This window comes from Mustela nigripes, chromosome 6 (assembly GCF_022355385.1).
Source record: "Mustela nigripes isolate SB6536 chromosome 6, MUSNIG.SB6536, whole genome shotgun sequence".
Taxonomy (NCBI): domain Eukaryota; kingdom Metazoa; phylum Chordata; class Mammalia; order Carnivora; family Mustelidae; genus Mustela; species Mustela nigripes.
Genome location: NC_081562.1, coordinates 87079071 through 87098032, shown reverse-complemented (window position 1 = coordinate 87098032; position 18962 = coordinate 87079071). Strand labels below are relative to the sequence as shown.

The 18962-nt window shown below is 50.9% G+C and overlaps 1 protein-coding gene across 2 annotated transcripts; it reads left to right on the top strand.

The window, feature by feature from the left end:
• The first annotated feature begins 10027 nt into the window (after positions 1-10027).
• Positions 10028-17460, top strand: LOC132019706 (keratin, type II cuticular Hb5). Of its 2 annotated transcripts, none has more exons than XM_059403182.1 (9): positions 10028-10447; positions 12417-12625; positions 13220-13280; positions 13411-13506; positions 14169-14333; positions 14602-14727; positions 15095-15315; positions 16029-16060; positions 16468-17460. In XM_059403182.1, exons 1-9 carry the CDS (start codon positions 10028-10030, stop codon positions 16659-16661), a joined length of 1524 nt encoding a protein of 507 aa, XP_059259165.1. In that variant the 3' UTR covers positions 16662-17460. The 2 variants fall into 2 exon arrangements, with proteins under 2 accessions (XP_059259165.1, XP_059259166.1); XM_059403183.1 differs by having other exon boundaries at positions 16029-16064; positions 16475-17460.
• The last annotated feature ends 1502 nt before the right edge of the window (positions 17461-18962 follow it).

The window sequence follows — 18962 nt, the reverse complement described above, 5'->3', positions numbered from 1 at the left end:
TCTCTCTCTGCCTGCTTCTCTGCCTACTTATGATCTCTGTCTGTCAAATAAATAAATAAAATCTTTAAAAAAAAAGTTATTGTCTTCAATAACTTAAAGACAGAGCAATAGAAATTGAAGAATAAAGAGAAAACCTGAAGAATAAAGAGAAAAAAAAATTGAAAAGAATATTTGAAGATAGAGAAAAATGATACATTATGTATATATATACCAGATTTTTCATCAGAAACTATAAAAGGCTGGGAGCACCTGGGTGGCTCAGTCAGTTAAGCATCTGCCTTTGGTTCAGGTCATGGTCTCAGGGTCCTGGGACTGAACCCCAAGTCAGGCTCCCTGCTCAGCGGGGAATCTGCTTCTCCCTCTCCCTCTGCCACCCCATTCATGCTAATGCACACTCTGTCTCTCAAATAAATAAATAGAAGTTTTTTAAAAAGAAACTATAAAAGGCTGAAGAAAATGAGCAAATTCTTTAAAGTGCTGAGGGGGAGGTTTGGGGAGAGGAGGATTGCCAACCCAGAATTCTATAGCCAGCAAAAGTATTATTAAGAAGTATGGGGAGGGGGGGAATAGAAAGACATTCTAAGAAGAAAACTAAGGGAATTTGCCATCTGCAAACCTGCTCTAAAAGTAAGGCTAAAACTCTTCAGTATGAAATGGAATGGGGAACCTGGGTGGCTCAGTCAGTAAGGCGTCTGCCTTTGGCTCAGGTCATGACCTCAGGGCCCTAAGACTGAGCCCTGCCTCAGACTCCCCGTTCAGTGGGGAGCCTGTTTCTCCTTTTCCCTCTCCCTCTGCCCTCTCACCTTCTCTCATGCTCTCTCTATCTCAAATAAATAAATAAAATCTAGAAGAAGGGAAAGAAGGAAGGAGGGAGGGAAGGAAGGAAATTATACCAGAGAGAAACATAGAACTTCAGGGATAAAGGAAGAGCAACAGAAATGGTAAATACTGGATAAATATAAGACTACTTTCCTTCTCATATATTCTTTAAAATATATATCTGACTCTTAAAAACAAAAATTATAACATTGTCTGGTGGAGTTTCAGTGTATACAGATGAATATCTGCAACAACTATAACATTTTTCATGAAGTAACAAAATAGTAACTTCTGGTAGACTGTGAAACATTAGATTATGTACATGGTAATCTCTAGAATAACCACTAAAAAAAAATACAAAGAGATATACTCTTAAAGATTAAAAAAAACAAGGAATACTGCCATCAGGAAAATGATATTCTATGGTTAAAGGGGTCAATTCAACAAGAAGACCTAACAATTCTAAATGTGTATGAACCTAACAACAGAGCTTCAAAATACATGAAGCACAAAGTGATAGAACTGAAAGGCAAAACAGACAAATCCACAATTATACTTGATTTAAACACTTTTTTCTTAGTAATCAACAGAACAAGTAGACAGAAAAACAATAAGAATACTTGAACAGAAGACCTGAACAACACTGTCAGTCAGCCTGACAACTGACATTTATAGAACATTCCACCCAAAAACAGAAAAACTCACATTTTCTCAAGTGACAACAAGGAACATTCACCAAAATAGGTCATTTCCGGCCATAAAACAAATCTTAACAAGTTTAAAAAACTCAACCCCATATGAAACATGTTCTGTGACCATAATGTTATTAAATTATGAGATATCAGAATATCAGAACACTATCTGGAGAATATCCATAAATACTTAAAAATCAAGCAACATACTTCTAAATAACAAACAGATCAAGAGGAATCAAAAGGGAAGTTAGAAAATATTTTAATTGAGTCAAAGTGAAAACACAGCATATCAAAATTTCAGGATGCAGCTAACACAGGTATTAGAGGGAAATTTATCACATTGGATACTTAAGTTAGAATGGAAAGAAGGTCTCAAATCAATTATTTAAGCTTCCCTTTTAAGAAATCAGGAAAAGAGGGGTCCCTGGATGCCTCAGTTGATTAGGTGTCTGACTCTTGATTTCAGCTCAGGTCATGATCTCAGAGTTGTGAGACTGAGCCCAACGCCAGGCTCCACGCTGGGCATGGAGTTTGGCTGGGTTTCTCTCTCTCCCTCTGACCCTCCCCCCACCTCTCTCAAAAGGAATAAAGGAAGAAAGGAAGGAAACAAAATGAAACTAGGAAACAAATAGCAAGGTAAACACAAGGCAAGCAGAGGAAAGGAGATAATAAAGAAAAGAGCAGAAAACAATGACATTAAAAGCAGACAGACAAAGCAACACAACTGAAAACTGCTTCTTTAGGAAGACTGATAAAATGGGTAAACCTCTAGCCAAGCTGAACAAGGGGTGGGGAAAGAGAAGGCAAAAATTAACACCAGCAAGAGCAAAAGAGGGACATCTCTATGGACACGGCAGATACTAAAAGGATAATAAAGGAATACTACAAACAGATTTATGCAAAAAAATCTGGGAACTTAGAGGAAATGGATTAATTCATTGAAAAACACAAATTACCAAAGCTTGTTCAAGAAAAAAATAATAACCCCTCCCCCCAAAAAAGAAAAAAATAACCCAAATACAGGACCAGCTTTATGGGCATGTGTGATATTGTGATTTGTAATCAGAAATAGATATTCGGCTTTCATCCTCTTCCTGGCACAGGGGTCCTAAAACCCTTGGAATTTCCTAAGCGGGGAGAGTGATAAAGTTGTCTTTCGTTATATTAATAAGCTGACTTTTAGACTGTACCTAAGGAGAGAGGCTAGTTGGGAGTAGGGAGAGAGGGACACACCTAACCAGTGATTAGAGGGTTCAAACTTCCCAAAGAGGGGAGAAGGGCTGGAGGTTGAATGGATCAATCATGACTATATACCGAAGCCTCCGTCAAAACCCAAAGCACTGGGTTCAGAGCGCTTCTAGGTTGGTGAACACATGGAGATGTGGGGAGAGTGGCAAGTCTAGAGAGGGCCTGGAAGCCACACACCCTTCCCCACACCTCTTCCTGGGTTACATCCTTTTATAATAAACCAGTAATCTAGTAAGCAAAGCATTTCTCTGAGTTCTGTGAGCTGCTGTAGCCAACAGATAGGATCCAGAGAAGGGGTCTTTGGAAGCTCCAATCTATAGCTGGTAGCTCAGCAGTCCAGGTAACAACCGGGGGGTGCGGGTGGCACGGAGCAGGTGCTAGAGGACTGAAGCCTTAACTCATGGAATCCGATGTTATCTCCGGGTAGATAATGTCAGCATTGAGTTGAACTGGAGGACATTCAGCTGCTGTCCAAGAATTGCTTGTTGGTGTGGGAACCCCCTGTGCACACACACATCAGAATTGTGACCAGAATTCTTAGTGTGTGCCCTGTGCAAAATCACCCAGGGTCCTATGCCACAGAATGCCCCACACATGGTTTACTGGCTACTATCATTAAAATCTTGAAATCTGAAATTTTTGAAAATGCTGAAAATTCTTAATTTTCAACAATAGGTCACACTGAGCCCCATAAATTGTGTAACCAGTCCTACCTGAATGGCTGTAGGTCTACTAAAGGAATTGAATGTATAGTTTCACATCTCACAACAAAAAAGTCAGGCCCAGTTAAGCATCTGCCTTCCGCTCAGGTCATGGTCCCAGCGTCCCGGGATAGAGCCCCGCATCGGACTCCCTGCTCAGCAGGGAGCCTGCTTCTCCCTCTGCCTGCCAGTCCCCCTGCTTGTGCATGTGTGCTCTCTCTCTCTCTCTCTCTGTCAAATAATAAGTAAATAAAACTTCAAACTAAATAAATAACATGCTTTAAGTATTACTTACAGTAGCACCCCAAAAGTGACACACTTCAGTGTAAGCCTTCACCAAGTGTAGGAAGGACCCCGGTGCTGAAAACCACAAGCAACAATGAAAAGTCAGAGAAGATGAAGAAATAGAGAAGACTCTTTTCAGGAACTGGAAGATTCAATATTGTTAGGAGGTCAACTGCCCCCCCAAAACCCATCCCCGGTCACAACATGGGGTTCAAACCCAAGGGCTCCGGTGTGGGCAGAACCCCGTCAGATCCCTGGCCCTCAGCTTACTAGCCCCAAGACCAGAGTCATAAAGCCTAAGCAGCCATGTTCCATGCTGTAACTCACTTGCTTCTTTCAATGACCATATATGTAAGAAGTACTTTTATTCTTCCCTCTTAAGAGTCCTTTATTATTACTTGACAGATGATGAAACCAAGGCCCAGAGAGGCTGAGTGGTGGAAGCAGCGGCATCCAGACTCCAGTGTCTTACTTCGACCCTTCATCTCACTAAGCCTTTTGCCTGTCAAGTGGGAAAATCGCTCCTACGTCAAAGAGTCACTGTGGATATGACACACAGTGACATAACCCAGGTGCTCAGGGCCCAGCCCAGTGCCCAGTTGGGTACGCAAATGTCTGCTATTGTTTTGGTCATGGCAACGGTGGTTCTAGTGTTTCGGCTGATGCGGACGAGCTGTGTTCAGCAGCCCCACCCGTCCAGCAGCAAACAGGGGCGGATGCTGAAGTGTCCGCAGACTGTTTCTGGTATCTTCCTCCCGAGTCCTGAGCACTGCATCTGGGGCCACCCAGCCAGCGGTGGGGGTCTGCTGCCCCCTGCTGGCCGCCGGCTTCCCGGAATTTTCCAAGTACACTGACTGATGCTGCCAACAGCTTAGAGACTTTTATACCAATTTTTTCCTCCAAAATTGTGCTCAAGATACAAACATTGTAACAATGAATAGCAAATTTGAAAGAAAAACCCTCTGTCTCACCAGACCCAACAGAGCCCTGTTTCCACCGTTCTGGGTTTTCATCAGGCTTCGTTCCCACAGGGGCTCCCCAAACCACCACCCTCACACAGGAAAAAGCTGCGGTGGGCTCTGAGTCCCGAGGGCTTGAAACTGGGTGTGCTCCTAGGGGCCTGGGCCCGGTCTTCCCACAAGGTAACATTTTCTGCCAACATTAAATATCTAAACTGTCGGAGATTTCCATTCACTTACACATGTAGTCACAAGCAAATATTTACTAAGCACTCCCTACATTCCCAGTACTGTCCTAAGTGCTTGGGAACCATCAATAAACAAGGAAAACAGAATCACTGCTCCTGTGGGGTTTTATTTCATTTTGGTTTAATTGGATGAGGAAAAAAGGAAAGACTGACAATAATCAATAAAAAGAATAAATAAGTCAATTATAGAGTGTGTTAGAAGGTGTTAAGTGCTAAGGGGGTGGGGAGATCAGAGCAGGATAGACCGGTTGAAGAATGCCCTGGGAATGGGAGGCCAGATTGCCATTTTAAAAAGAAGGGTCAGGGAGCCTCTTTGAAGGTGAGAAAAGACCCAGAGGCAGTGATGGAGCCAGCCCTGTGGCCAAGGGAAGAGCATGCTGGATAGAAGGGACAGCCAGTGCAAAGGCCCTGAGTCAGGAGTGTTGCTGGTGTGTCTGAAGCGCAATGGGAGGCCAGTTTAGATAGCTGCTTTTCTCCTGGGATTCAGGGAAATGGTCCTAGTGCTTAAAAAAAAGACAGGAAGAAAAAGCTTCCAAACCATTACTAAGGTACAATTCTGAAATTGGATTCCCTGCATTAACTGATCCATTGCTCTGACCCAGAGAGGCCACAGACAACAGCAAAGCCAGCAGGGAAAATTGCCTGCAGGAAGGTGCACAAATAGGATTCAGGGAGAAACCAGAGAGCTTCTTACAGTTCCTGGTGGGGAACCCCATGAGAGCAGAGATGGAGGGGCCAGGTAACAACTTGGCTGACTGCGGGGGGGCCCTGCCCCACACTGCACTGGGGACAGCCCAGGTGCTCATCCAGCTCCTGCCTGTTGCTCAGACCTCACTCTTCTTTCATAGGGTCATGAGTCATGCCCAAGTTTTATGAAAGCCAAAGAAAGGGTCACAGGGCTGTAAGACCCTTAAAGAGCTGTGTCCCGGCACCAGGACGTGGTGCAGATTCAAAAGCGAAGAAGCATGGAGAAGATCAGCTGAAATGATGGGTGCTGCCCAACTTGAATGAGTTGTGTGGGAAGCCACCAAGGCCCTCTAAGGACAGGTCTTGTCCATGGAGAGTCCATCAGGGCTGATTCTGGAGAAGCAGTCAGCCAGGAAGGATGGAGAAATGGTCCGTGAGAGCTTAGATAAATACAAGTACGAACCTGCAAGAGTCGGCAGTCAGAAGGATGGGAGGGGGTCCGTGCACCTTTATCTCTGAACAAATCCAAAAAACCTTCCTAGAAACAGGGAAATTTTAAGCAGAGTAGAGAGATCAGAAGGGAAGGGAGGTAGAGAGCCCAGGGGTGGGGGAAGAGCAGGTGTGCCCAGCAGGCATCCCATAGGCAGCACGCAGAAGGATGGCCCATCTGTGGGGAAGTATGTGGATGACAGATCTCTGGGGAAGCCTGAGGAGATGGCAACCAGGAAGGAGGCAGAGTCCGATGGAGCTGTGGCAGCTGTCTGGGTCTCCAGGGTGGGGGGAAGAATCTCTCAGTCTGGGGTTCCCAGATGGCTCAGTGGGTTAGGAGTCCAACTCTTGATTCCATCTCAGGTCATGGTCTCAGGGTCATGAGATTGAGCCCCACATAGGACTCCATGTTGATCACAGAGTCTGCTTGGGATTCTCTATCTCCTTCTTCCTCTCCCTCTGTCCCTCTTCATGCTTGCTCTCTCTCTTTCAAATAAATAATAAATCTTTTTTAAAAATCTCTCTCAGTCAATTAGCTCTTGAAGGCTTCCTGGACAAAATGCCCTCTTGGGAACATTTTACATTGCAGACTGCAGAAGGGACATGGGTTCTTCAGTGCACATTCCCAACACTGGGTGTGGCCTTCAAAAGATACGGGGGCAGGAGGGGACAGCACCAAAGTGGGTGATGGATGACAGCACCCGGGATGAGAGGGTGTGGAAAGAGATAATTGGAGTTACCTGGGAAGCCCCGGAAAGGACATTTTATGAGCTGCCTGCTGAGACAAAGGAGGAGAAATCACAGCCTCCCTCTGACTAGTTCACAAAGGCTTCCTGGAAGAGGTGGCCAGCCATTCAGGTACATTCCAGGCAAAGGTGTGCCCAGAGAGGAGGCTTGGGCATAGGGAGAGAGGTGCAGGGAACCTATAGGGCCTAGTGACAATAAATGAGAAGGAGGCCAGGAAAGAGAGGTCAGGCTCCCACCCAAGAGTCGGTCCCATGAGCGGAGGGGTGGGTAATGAGTAGAGCCAGGCATGGGGCTGTGGGTTCCCTGTCTCTTTCTTCGGTAAGACTAGGCAGCAAAGGCCCAGGTCCCATGCGACTACACAGATTCTCCAGGGCAGCTGTGTCAGACTGGCCTGGTCTGTGAGTTTCTCACCTGCCCTGCACAACCCGGGAACAGCCTCATGAAGGATTTAGCCTCCCTCTCCAGCCCAGCCCATCCCATGCGGGGAGCCTTCCTGAGCAGCTGCCACCAGCCCTGGGCACAACCACCATCTGCCACAATGTAAACGTCACCCAGCTCCCGTGAGCCCACCCCGTGCCAGGTTGGGGCCCTCACTGTTGCCCACTCAAGCCCTTGTTCCCCCAGGTTTCCTGAGTACCCTAGCGTCCTCTTCCCCACCCTCAGTGCCCAAGCCCATGCCCAAGCCCAATTTGAGGTAGAGGGTTGGGAGAGAGAGAGAGAGAGAGTGTGTGTGTGTGTATGTGTGTGTGTGTGTATGTGTGTGTGTGTGTGCGCACGCGCATGCGCACGCGTGTGTGTATTGGAAGCAAGGAGAACAAGTAACTCAGAAGCCTCTCTCTGGGACGAAGCCTCCACTCCCTCCTGCCCCCAAAGAGAGATAGAATCAGATCTAGCTCCCTCCTCTTCAGCAAGCTGAAGGAGAGCAGAGGCTGATGGGAGCTGAGGAGAGGAGGTCTGTGGGCAAAGGGCGCACCCATCTTCTCTTCCCGTGTTCACCTGGTCTCTTCCCCCTGCCATGTTCAAAGGGCCCAAATCCTTTTTGGTTCCCAGCACACCAGCACCGGGCCCACACAACAGGCAGTCAGGAGCTCACTGTCCAAGGCACCAGGAGACATGCCTGGACCCAGGCCAACGGTGCCCCCACTAAGGAGTGGGTGCTGGGAACCCAGCCCCCGCACTCCTTAGCCTCCTCTCTCCACCCCCAGACTCCACCCCAAATTTTTATACTAGTGAAATCAGGTTAAAGGAAACATTAAAAGCAGTCTTAAAAGGGTAAAGAAGTCATAAATGTGCAGAGGATGTGAAGACCACGGGTGGGGCAGGGAATACACCCACTCCCTGCTGGGAGAGGGGTGTAAGGTGTGGTAGAGGCGGTCTGATCAGAAACAAGAATCCCTTTCCTTTATACAGAGTGCTCTGGTCCCCAAAGCACAGCTTGTGTATTATCCACATACTCCTCTCAATAACCCAGGAAGGCAAGGATGAATTCCACACTACAGACTAGCACACAAAAGCTCAGAGAGGCAAGAGCGTTCCCCAGAGTCACACAGCCAGGAAGCATTGAAGCGGGCCCACGGACCCGGTCTTCTTTGATTCCATTGCCCAGCTTAACTGTGATCTAAAGATCTTTCGAGGCCAGCTGGTGAGGCTGCCTGCTTCTCCTCACCAGCTGCCCAAAGTCTCCCTGCTCCCCTGCCTTGGAAGAACACATGTGTAGTGTGGAGACAGAAACCAACCAGCCTGCTTCTGGGTGAAGAGCTTCAGGCGGCCCAGCCATGGAGAGGAGGGCAGAAGCAGGACAGAACATCAGGCGCAGGAGGAAGGATTCAGGCTGTGGCCCCACAGTGGCAGTGTTTGATCCTGGAAGGCTCCCCAGAGGGTCTGTCCCCCTCGGAGGATACTCCTCTGCTCTTCTTCCCTTCTCGAAGTTCCTAACACCTTGGGTGCCCGGTTAGCCTCCCTGGAGGCAGAGACCACATCTCCCAGCTTTGTGCTCAATGACCATTAAAAGAATAGCAATCATTATCCTAATAAGTAGCTCCAGGATACACGGGGAAGCAAGGACATTCTGAGGAGCCAGACCCCCAGAACCCCCGGGAGCCAGAAATCACAGCATCCTCAGACAAGGAAAAGCCACTTTCCCACCCCCGTCTCTAAATGTTCCTCTAGGGGAGACAGTTTGGGGGCCGGAGATATGCCCCTCCTCTGGCTGGGGGTCTTGGAAGGAAGAGAGACAAACAGAACCTATTTCTTCTTTAAGAGCAGAGGGAAAGTGCCCAGAACAAGTTCACAGCAGCTAGGTTATCCCAGGATTCAGTTCTTCCCTCCTTGCAGCCCAGTGGGAGAAAGTGGTTAAAGGGGGAGGCTTCCCATTATCCACAAGTAGCCATTATTGTGGCCACTGAGAGTGGAGTGGTTTGCAATTTTGCTGGGTGAGAAATGAAAGATCCAAAACAGAGCCTCTGGGCTGGAATCCAGAAGGTTCTAAGATCCCATGTGCTCCAGCCCTCTGTCCTGCCAGGAGCATGATCAAAATGGTCCCACGGACCGGAACCACCTTCCAGGCCACGGTGCCTGGCCGGATCTGGACTTGCCTGATCCATCAGCCTCTGAAACACGACAACTTACTTGAGAATATCTCTTGCACGAAGCCAGGAGGACAGAGGTAATGCACTCTCGGGGCCTTGCCCAACCGGGGACCCTAGAGCTTCCCCCTTGAGACAGTGGCCCAGCCTCTACCCCGACCCCAGCCAGCTCAGACTATTGCAGAGTTCAAATCCGTCTCCGGCTGTGGGTTGGGGCCATCCTACAGGGAGACTGCGAGAAAATTAATTGCTTAATGTATGTAAACGAGCTTTGAAGATGAAAAGTGCAAACACAGTGTCCCTAATAATATCTTCAATACCTTTACGGAGGCCCCGAGTCGCCGCTGAGCTCACCTTTAAGACGAGTCTTTGGGGAGTTGCTGGCAAACTCCCCAAGCCAATAAACAACATAAAATGGCTTTTCACTCCTTTTATGCGGCCAACCCCAGCTCTCCTCACCCATAAAAGGACCAGGGAGGATCAGAGAGGCCAGAGGATCCTAAGCAGCGCACCTGAAGCCTTCACTTACTCCTGCCGCACTCAGCCTCTGCTCAGACCCGCACGATGTCCTGCCGCTCCTACAGGATCAGCTCAGGCTGTGGGGTCACCAGGACCTTCAGCTCCTGCTCAGCTGTGGCCCCCAAAACTGGCAACCGCTGCTGCATCAGTGCCGCTCCCTACCGAGGGGTGTCCTGCTACCGGGGTCTGACCGGCTTCGGCAGCCGCAGCCTCTCCAACCTGGGCTCCTGCGGACCTCGCATGGCCATGGGCTGCTTCCGAGCCGGCTCCTGCGGCCGGAGCTTTGGCTACCGCTCCGGTGGTGTGTGCGGGCCCAGCCCGCCCTGCATCACTACCGTGTCCGTCAACGAGAGCCTCCTCACACCCCTCAACCTGGAGATTGACCCCAATGCGCAGTGCGTGAAGCATGAGGAGAAGGAGCAAATCAAGTGTTTGAACAACAGGTTCGCTGCCTTCATCGACAAGGTCAGTGAGGCCTGGGATGGTCCAGAGAAGGCCCCGGCCAGCCTTCCCCTCAGGAAAGTCCTGGTGTGTTGGGGAGACAGCATGGAGCCAGGCCTGAGACAGCACAGGGAGAGAAACACAGGCTAACATAGGCAGAGGATCCGTTTCCATCTTTTAATTCCAGCAAAGTGCACAGAGGGCCCCGTATGGTCCAGAAATGGAGTCTGTGGTCTAAAGGGTGTATGTGCTTCTGGAGACAACACAGGAATATCAGAGGTGCCCCTGGAAAACTGGATTGGGCACTGGGAGCTACAAGAGTGGGCCATAATGGGGAGAGTAAAAGGCTCGTGGCTCCTAGCCAGGCAGCTTGGGGAAGTGGGTGGGCACGGCTCAGAGCCACGCTGCCTCCCTATCATTGTTCTGCCCCTGGGCAGTGTGAGACCTTGGGCATGTCACTTGTCTGGATAACAGAACCCGCCTCACAGGTGCGTCGCAAACATGGATGGACTCATGCTTGAAAAATGCTGGCACACAGTAAATGCTCAATGAATGTTCACTGTCAGCATGATTCTCCCAGGGCAATAGTGTGACAGGAGGTGTGACAGTAAACCACCCATGGCCAGCACAGCCGCCTTCATGGACGGAGGGCTGGGAATGGGGAAAGGGGAGGCCAGGCTGGAGGTAGAAACCCAGGAATTTAACCCCCCCCCCCAAACTGTGGGTCTGCCTTCCAGGCCTCCAGTGCCCTTCCTGCATGTCCACGAGGCTCACTCTGGCAGAATAGATAGATCTGGCCTCTGGGCTCGGGGTCAGGAGTTTTTTTATCATTTTCTTGTTAGTGAGTTTGGTTCATCCTCAAAATGATCCAATGGGGGAGACATTAGTATTTCCATTTTTTTACTATCAAACTGAAGCTGAGCTTAGATGAGCTGCTTAGACTTATCGCCGTGGGCAGGTGAAGGGGACTCAGGAGACATCAGACCCCAAATCTCACCAACTATTTGTGTGACAATGAACAAGTCATCTCAGTTTCCCCCTCTGTGCTATGAGGGAAATGATACCGCCCCCCACCGGAGGGTTAAGAGAACAGAATGGGACTGATACATGGGCAGAGACAGAGGGATAAAAATAGAGATACACAGTTCACCCTTGAACAACATGGGTTGGAGATGAGCAAGTCCACATCTATAAGGATTTTTTTCAATATATACAGTACTATAAATGTATTTTCTTTTCCATATGATTTTCTTAATAACATATTTTCTCTAACTTACTTTGTTGTAAAAATACAATACTTAATACCTAGAACATACAAAATGTATGCTGCTCGACTGTTTAGGTTATCAAGGAGGCTTCCGGTCAAGGGTAGGTTATTAGCAATTAAGTTTTGGAGGAGACTAAACTTATATGGCAATTTTCAAATGTGTGGGGTAGGGGTGCTCCCTCACCCCCGCATTTTTCAAGAGTCAGCTGTAGAAATAGATAGATGTGTGTGTATCTTAGCATGGGTCCTCATAGCACACAGTAAGGTTTCAGTAAGTGTCCCGTGGATTAAAAAATGAGGAACTGCTAATTATTGTCATAGTTAAATTTGTCAAGCATTGACCATGTGTCAGAGATGTCCTAAGCATTTTTCATGTATTAACTTGTGCAATCTTTACAACTCTAAAGAAGGCACTATTTTCATCTCTGGTTTAGAAATGGGCACCCAAAGGTTAGACAGCTTACCTGCTCCAAGTGGCAGAACTGGACTTGAACCAGACCTCTGGACTTAACCCCAGGACGCTTTCCCCCACAGCCACACTGCCTCCTAGAGGGCTGGCAGCAAGACCCCTTGCAGCACAGACACTCTCAGCCCCATGCTCCTGCCTTGGTGGGCCCCAGCTCCTCAGTGAGCGTCCAGGACAGAGAGGGCTCTGGAGGACAAGGCTCCTCCCGGGTTCCGTGCCCGCCCCCTCCCCCCAGTCTCACCCTCCCACCCTGAACGCAGGTGCGCTTCCTGGAGCAGCAGAACAAGCTGCTGGAGACCAAGTGGCAGTTCTACCAGAACCAGCGTTGCTGCGAGAGCAACATGGAGCCCCTGTTCAATGGCTACATCGAGACTCTGAGGCGGGAGGCTGAGTGCGTGGAGGCCGACAGCGGGAGGCTGGCATCGGAGCTCAACCACGTGCAGGAGGTGCTGGAGGGCTACAAGAAGAAGTGAGTGTGGCCAGATGCGGGGCACACAGGGAGCATGGGAAAGCTCTGCCCTCAACCTTCTTAAAGCAGCTGAAGTTTCCTGCCTATCTAGGAGCAGGGGCTTCCTGGAACCCAGCGGCTATCTGGGGCTGGGCCTAGATGTCTTAGATTCTTTGGCCCCACTCTCCCTCTTGAAGGCCCTGTGGGTCTTAGAGTTGCTTTCGTGAGGAGTGAGGAAAGGCAACCCAGTGGAGTTCTAGAGCTCTCTGTGGTCCTACCCATCCATCTCAGCTCACTTTATGATGCTCACTCTGTGTTTTTGCTGCCCAGGGCACTGGCTCTCTTTGGATCTGGGATGCACAGAGGACTTTTGATTTGGGGAACAGAGCATGCATTCCCTGATCTCATTCCAGAGGCAGCGGGACCGGGGGTGGCCTAAGCCAGGCTGAGGCAAGGGCTGGGCCAAGAATAATGCACAGACTAGACCACAGAGAGGACAAGATAAGAATCGCAGGGACTCCATTCCTTGGGACCCCTGGGAAGGCTGGCCCAAAAGCTGAGATGATGTCCAAGCCCCCACCTCTCAGCTGCAACCCCTCTCTCCCCCCAACCCAGGTATGAAGAGGAAGTGGCTCTGAGAGCCACGGCAGAGAACGAGTTCGTGGTTCTAAAGAAGGTGAGGGGGCTGCTCATGGGGCAGGAAGGGAAGGGCACCCACCCAGACAGCCTCCAGTGGGGGCCATCACCACGTGGACCACAGAGGCCTCCTCCCACCCCACACGCCCTCCTCTTCCCTCCACTGCCAGGACGTGGACTGCGCCTACCTACGGAAATCCGACCTGGAGGCCAATGTGGAGGCACTGGTGGAGGAGTCTAGCTTCCTGAAGCGTCTCTATGACGAGGTGAGGGGCTGCCCTCACCTCCCACCAGGACAGGGGAGGCGTGAGGACCTGAGCAAGAGGGGAGGGGCTGTGTTGTGTGTACATGTTTGCCCATGTGTGCAGTATGTGAATGTTTTCTCATGTTGCACAACTGTGTTAGACACAAGAGGGTCACATTGCACAACTGTGATAGACAACCATAATAGGTAGGTGCCCAGGGAGAGCCTGGCATGCTTGTTCGAGGACCATGGAGCGTGGCTGTGATTCTCCATGTCTGTGAGTGCCTGTGTGTGTTGCAGTGTGTGCGTGGGCTGGTCTGGGGATGTGTCAGTCTGTACCTGGGTCAAAGGTGGGGGCCAGGGTGAGTCTCTGGTTAGAGAGGGGTCTTAATTAATGGACACATCACTAGTCCTGGAATTCAAACCCCAGCTCCACTGCTAGGTGACTTGGAGAAAACCTAGCATGAGGTTGAGTCTTCCCATTTGTTCATTCAGAGGCCCCTTCCAGCTTTCTTATTTTATGATGTACCTATGTGTGAGCGAAGGGGGAAATGGAGCAGGTGGAGCAGGTGTCATGTGACGTGATGACCAGCGCCCATCCAGGGAGGGGATACTGCTTCTAAAGGTGGAGCCCATGGCCCAGACCAGGCACCAGACCCAAACGCATTGGCTCTTGGCCTCCAGGAGCTCCAGGTGCTCCACGCCCACATCTCAGACACCTCGGTCATCGTCAAGATGGACAACAGCCGGGACCTGAACATGGACTGCGTTGTAGCTGAGATCAAGGCTCAATACGACGACATTGCCAGCCGCAGCCGGGCTGAGGCTGAGTCCTGGTACCGCAGCAAGGTGAGCGGTATAGGACATCTGCCTCCCTGACATGGCAGTGGGAGGGAAGCCAGGTGTATATTAAAGAAGGCCCCTTTTGTCTGGGGATTTTGATTAGTAGGGATGGAAAGAGGACAGACAGCTCTCAGTCTGGATGGTAGAGCAGGGCTGCCATGTATAGTTGCACAGGCTGAGCACTGTACAACCTGCAAATCCTCTGTGGTGTCCAAATGGGTGGGAAACTGCATCTTGAGCCTCAGGAACATCTCTGCTCCCTGCCCCCACAAAGTGTGAGGAGATGAAGGCCACAGTGATCCGGCATGGGGAGACCCTGCGCCGCACCAAGGAGGAGATCAACGAGCTCAACCGCATGATCCAGAGGCTGACAGCTGAGATCGAGAATGCCAAGTGCCAGGTAGGGTATGGGGAGGGGTTTGAATGTCCAGCACAAGCAGACTCTTTGCCCCCAGGAGGGCAAAGGCCTGGCCCCCATCGGGCTTCACAATGTGCCTATGGGGAAGCAGGGAACCAAACAACTCACACAGCCTTCGAAGTAGGATGTACCATATCACCAATATCACCCTCCTGGGCCACCCTATGACAACCACCAAGGAGAGACAGTGAAAGCCCCCATCTCCACCCTCATCTTCAAGGTCTCATTAAATACCTGGTCCTACATAGTTAACTGGAGCCCCCTCTCCCTGGCCCAGCTCCATGAGCTCAGATGAGCCAAGCTGCGCCTTCTTTCTCTAATCCTTGCTCTTACATCCCCTTCCTCATAGCGGGCCAAGCTGGAGGCCGCCGTTGCTGAAGCAGAACAGCAGGGTGAGGCAGCCCTGACTGATGCCCGCTGCAAGCTGGCAGAGCTGGAGGCCGCCCTGCAGAAAGCCAAGCAGGACATGGCCTGCCTGCTCAAGGAGTACCAGGAGGTGATGAACTCCAAGCTGGGCCTGGACATCGAGATCGCCACCTACAGGCGGCTGCTGGAGGGCGAGGAGCACAGGTGGGTCTAAGGAGCATCTCCCTTTGTGTAGAAGGAGGCCCTGGTCCCCTGGGACTGTGTTTCCCTGAGTTCCAGTGTGAGCTACGTCTCTAAGCACGGCTAGTGCAGGTTAAGCTTCAATAATAGTCATAATTTATCAAATACTTACAGGTTTGGCCTGCACTGAGTGCTCATTTTAATCCTCACAATCCAATGAGGTCTGGTCTCATTTTTCACATCCAAAGATGAGGAAGTAACGCTCGGCATACAGTGACTTTCTCGTGGCCTCAGTTAATAAGTGCAAGAGGCACGTGTCCCCCAGTCCTTTCTTCTGGTACCTTCTCCCCACCCCCTACTCCCTAACCCCAGGAGGCTGCAGCTTGACCTGCCACACTGTATCCCTTGTGCCCTGTGAGGACGGTGTGCCCCGTATATGCCAGCCACTCCACACTCTTGTTTCCCTGAGCCCGACCAGCGGGACCTAGGCCATGGGGTCACTCAGATGGGCAGGAGCTCAGCCATGCATGCCACCTCTGCTTAAAGTCAGAAGGCTTTCTCTGGTCAGAGAATGGTTAGAGAAAGGCGACCATGTAACCCAGACTTTGGGGCATACCCCGCCCACCTTTTGGAGGGAGGAGCTGTACACAGAAGGGCCCTCTCTGTCGCCAAGCAACAACCTGCTTCCGGGATCCGGCTGGGTTGTCCAGAGCTAACAGAACTTTCTTTTCCCACAGGCTGTGTGAAGGCGTAGGCTCCGTGAATGTCTGTAAGTGTCTGCTTAAACAACGGCCTCTCCCCCTAAAAAATGGCTTTGTTGGTGGGTAAAGCTGAACCTGGAATGCTTCCGAACAGAAGGCCTTTCCTCCTCCCCTGGCTCCTCACTGGGGAACACCATCGGGTTTAGGGATGGTGGTGTTGAACGCCCTCCACTGGTGGTGATGGGAACTGCAGGCTTTGCTCTGCCCCCTCTGGAGGAGGGTCTTCACTTCCTTCCTATCTTTGTACCCTGGAAGGACTGAGATGCTGGGAGGAACAGGGCCTGAATTCTTAATCACTAAACCCCTTTCAGGAGGAGGAAGCTTCTGCTAGTCAAAAGCCCCTTGGGGATTATCACAAGGTTGAGGAGGTCAGGGCAGGCCACCTACCCACCTTGCCCCCTCTCTCCCCCTACAGGTGTCAGCAGCTCCCGCGGAGGAGTGGCCTGTGGGGGCCTCACATGCAGCACAACTCCTGGGCGCCAGATTGCCTCTGGCCCTGTGGCCACCGGTGGCAGCATCACAGTGATGGCGCCTGACTCCTGTGCCCCCTGCCAGCCTCGCTCGTCCAGCTTCAGCTGCGGGAGCAGCAGGTCCGTCCGCTTTGCCTAGAGTCCCCGGCCACCTGTGTCCCCGTCCCCAGAGCATGGAATGGTGTGTGAATGGAAATCGTGTGCTTGCTTCCGGAATCTTCCACGTGTTCCTACAGAGGGAAAGACCCTCGGCCACGCTCTGGCACCTTCTCATTCTAGGGAGTTGTTTCCTGGTTCTCCTCTGGGCTTCAGTTAGAGAGGCATTCCCAGTCCTTCACCTAACTCCGGTTTGACTCCAAAAGACCGTGGCCAGTTTGTATCATTCTCCAAGCTGTCTGGGACACTACCGGTCACCCAGGGTGGCTGGACATCATGGGAGCTTGGCCTTCCTGGGAGACAAGGAATGAGCATACCTCCCCGCCAGGTCTCCTACAGGCTGAGAGTCTGAGAGGAAATCCTCCCTCCCAGCAGCAGTCCTCCCTCTCTCCTGGCTGGGAGTTCTGCAGGAAGCATTGGCCCAGGGTTATTCTTGTTTGTGTTTTGCTTGTCTCTCTGACTGACTCCCTTCTTCGGGTTAACCTGTCCCAGCCAAACTCCTCATGTGACCTCCCAGCTGAGGGGCTCATTACGGAGGGGAATCCTTTTGACTTGGCACAGGTCTTGCTATTCATTGCACCTTTATACATTTCAAAGAAAACTCCAAGGTTGCTCCAGACCTCCCCCTGCGGGTGCAGGTGGGGTGTGTCCAATGTGAGCCAGTGGGATGGAGAAGGTTAAGCCACTTCCTGAGTCTCCCTCTTGTTACGACTGTCTGTGGGTGCCTTGCCTTCTGGGTTGTCTCAGTCTGTGTTTCAATAAATGCTGCTTTGATGCAAGGATATGTGGTCTTGTGAATGACAATGTCTCTGCCCCTTCCCATTGCCTTATGTACAACGCTCAGCCCCATCCCCAATTGGCAACACTTAACCAGATCCAGGCGGTGTTTCCCTAATCCTCCAGTGATTGTACCTCTTTTTGTCTGCTTCCCTGGCCTGATTCCAGCTCAGCTCTCCTCAGTCCAGTCTGGCTTGGACCACAGCTCCAGCTCTCCCAATGACCTTTTATTCCTTACCCCTATGCACACCCAGCAGCCTAAAATCCCACCCCCAGATCACTCTCAGCCCCTACGACCTAGTTCAAACCAGTTCCCAGCATGTGCCTGTGCTCCTGATGCCAGTCACCAGCCTCCCTCCATCTCCTCCTTCCCCACCAGCTCCTCAGCCCTGTGCCACCACCCTCTACCCAGTGCCGATCTTCCCAGATGCAGACTCCACCCCATGGAAAGAAGCCCACCCTCTAAGCCCCAGGACCATCCCACAAGGACACATAAGCCATCCCACATCTCTCCTCCACTTGCCCTTACCCAGTGCTCTCTCTGTTCTTCCTACCTACACTCCCTCCCACATGCACAGTCCCCCAACCCCTGCCCCACCCTGTCTCCAACCCTGAGGATCTCAGGTTCTAACTTTGTGGTTCAGGGCTCAGGATGTGACTGGGTGTGTATGGAGCCTGGATCAAGCTAGAAATTCCTTGGGAGCAGAAGTATCTCCTCCTGGCTATGAACACCCCCCTCTCACACACACACACACACACACACACACACACACACACACCTCACCCCCAGGATGGAGCTGTAGGACATGTCAGGCCTGGGATGGTTGGATGAACTCAGGCAGCTGTAGAACAGGAGGAGCAGATATCAACCCTGTTGGACTCCCCTACTTTTCTCCACTGGGAAAACAGACCTGCTGTCACCATTCTAGGTGGACAGCCACCTGCCAGCCCCCTCTACTGCCCCATCCCCCAGCCTTTCCCTGAGAAGAGAAGTGAAGGCTCTGTGCGTTCTGATGAATCCTTGCTTTAGGCCCAAAGGGTTGCAGCTCCAGTGGAGGGGGTGGGGGTTGGGCTGCCGCTGGCCTCTTCTGGGAACTCCAGCTGCTGCTGTTGGAGATTTGCTGGCTGCCAGTAGGCAGGTCTGCTCTAAATTTCCCATCTACCTCCCTCCTTTCACTCACCTCTCTGCACCTCAAGGGTATGGTCTTAATCGCAATAGGACAAAGTTTATACATTTTTATTTATTTTCTTTTATTTTTATTTTTTATTTGACAAAGAGAGAGATCACAAGTAGGCACAGAGGCAGGCTGGGGGTGGGGGGGAAACAGACTCCCTGCTGAGCAGAGAGCCCGATGTGGGGCTCTATCCCAGGACCCTGAGATCATGACCTGAGCCGAAGGCAGTGGCTTAACCCACTGAGCCACCCAGGTGCCCCCAAAGTTTAATTTAGGACACATCATTCGTCCACAGAAAAGGTTAAAAGTTAGGGGCTGAAAATCAAAACCTG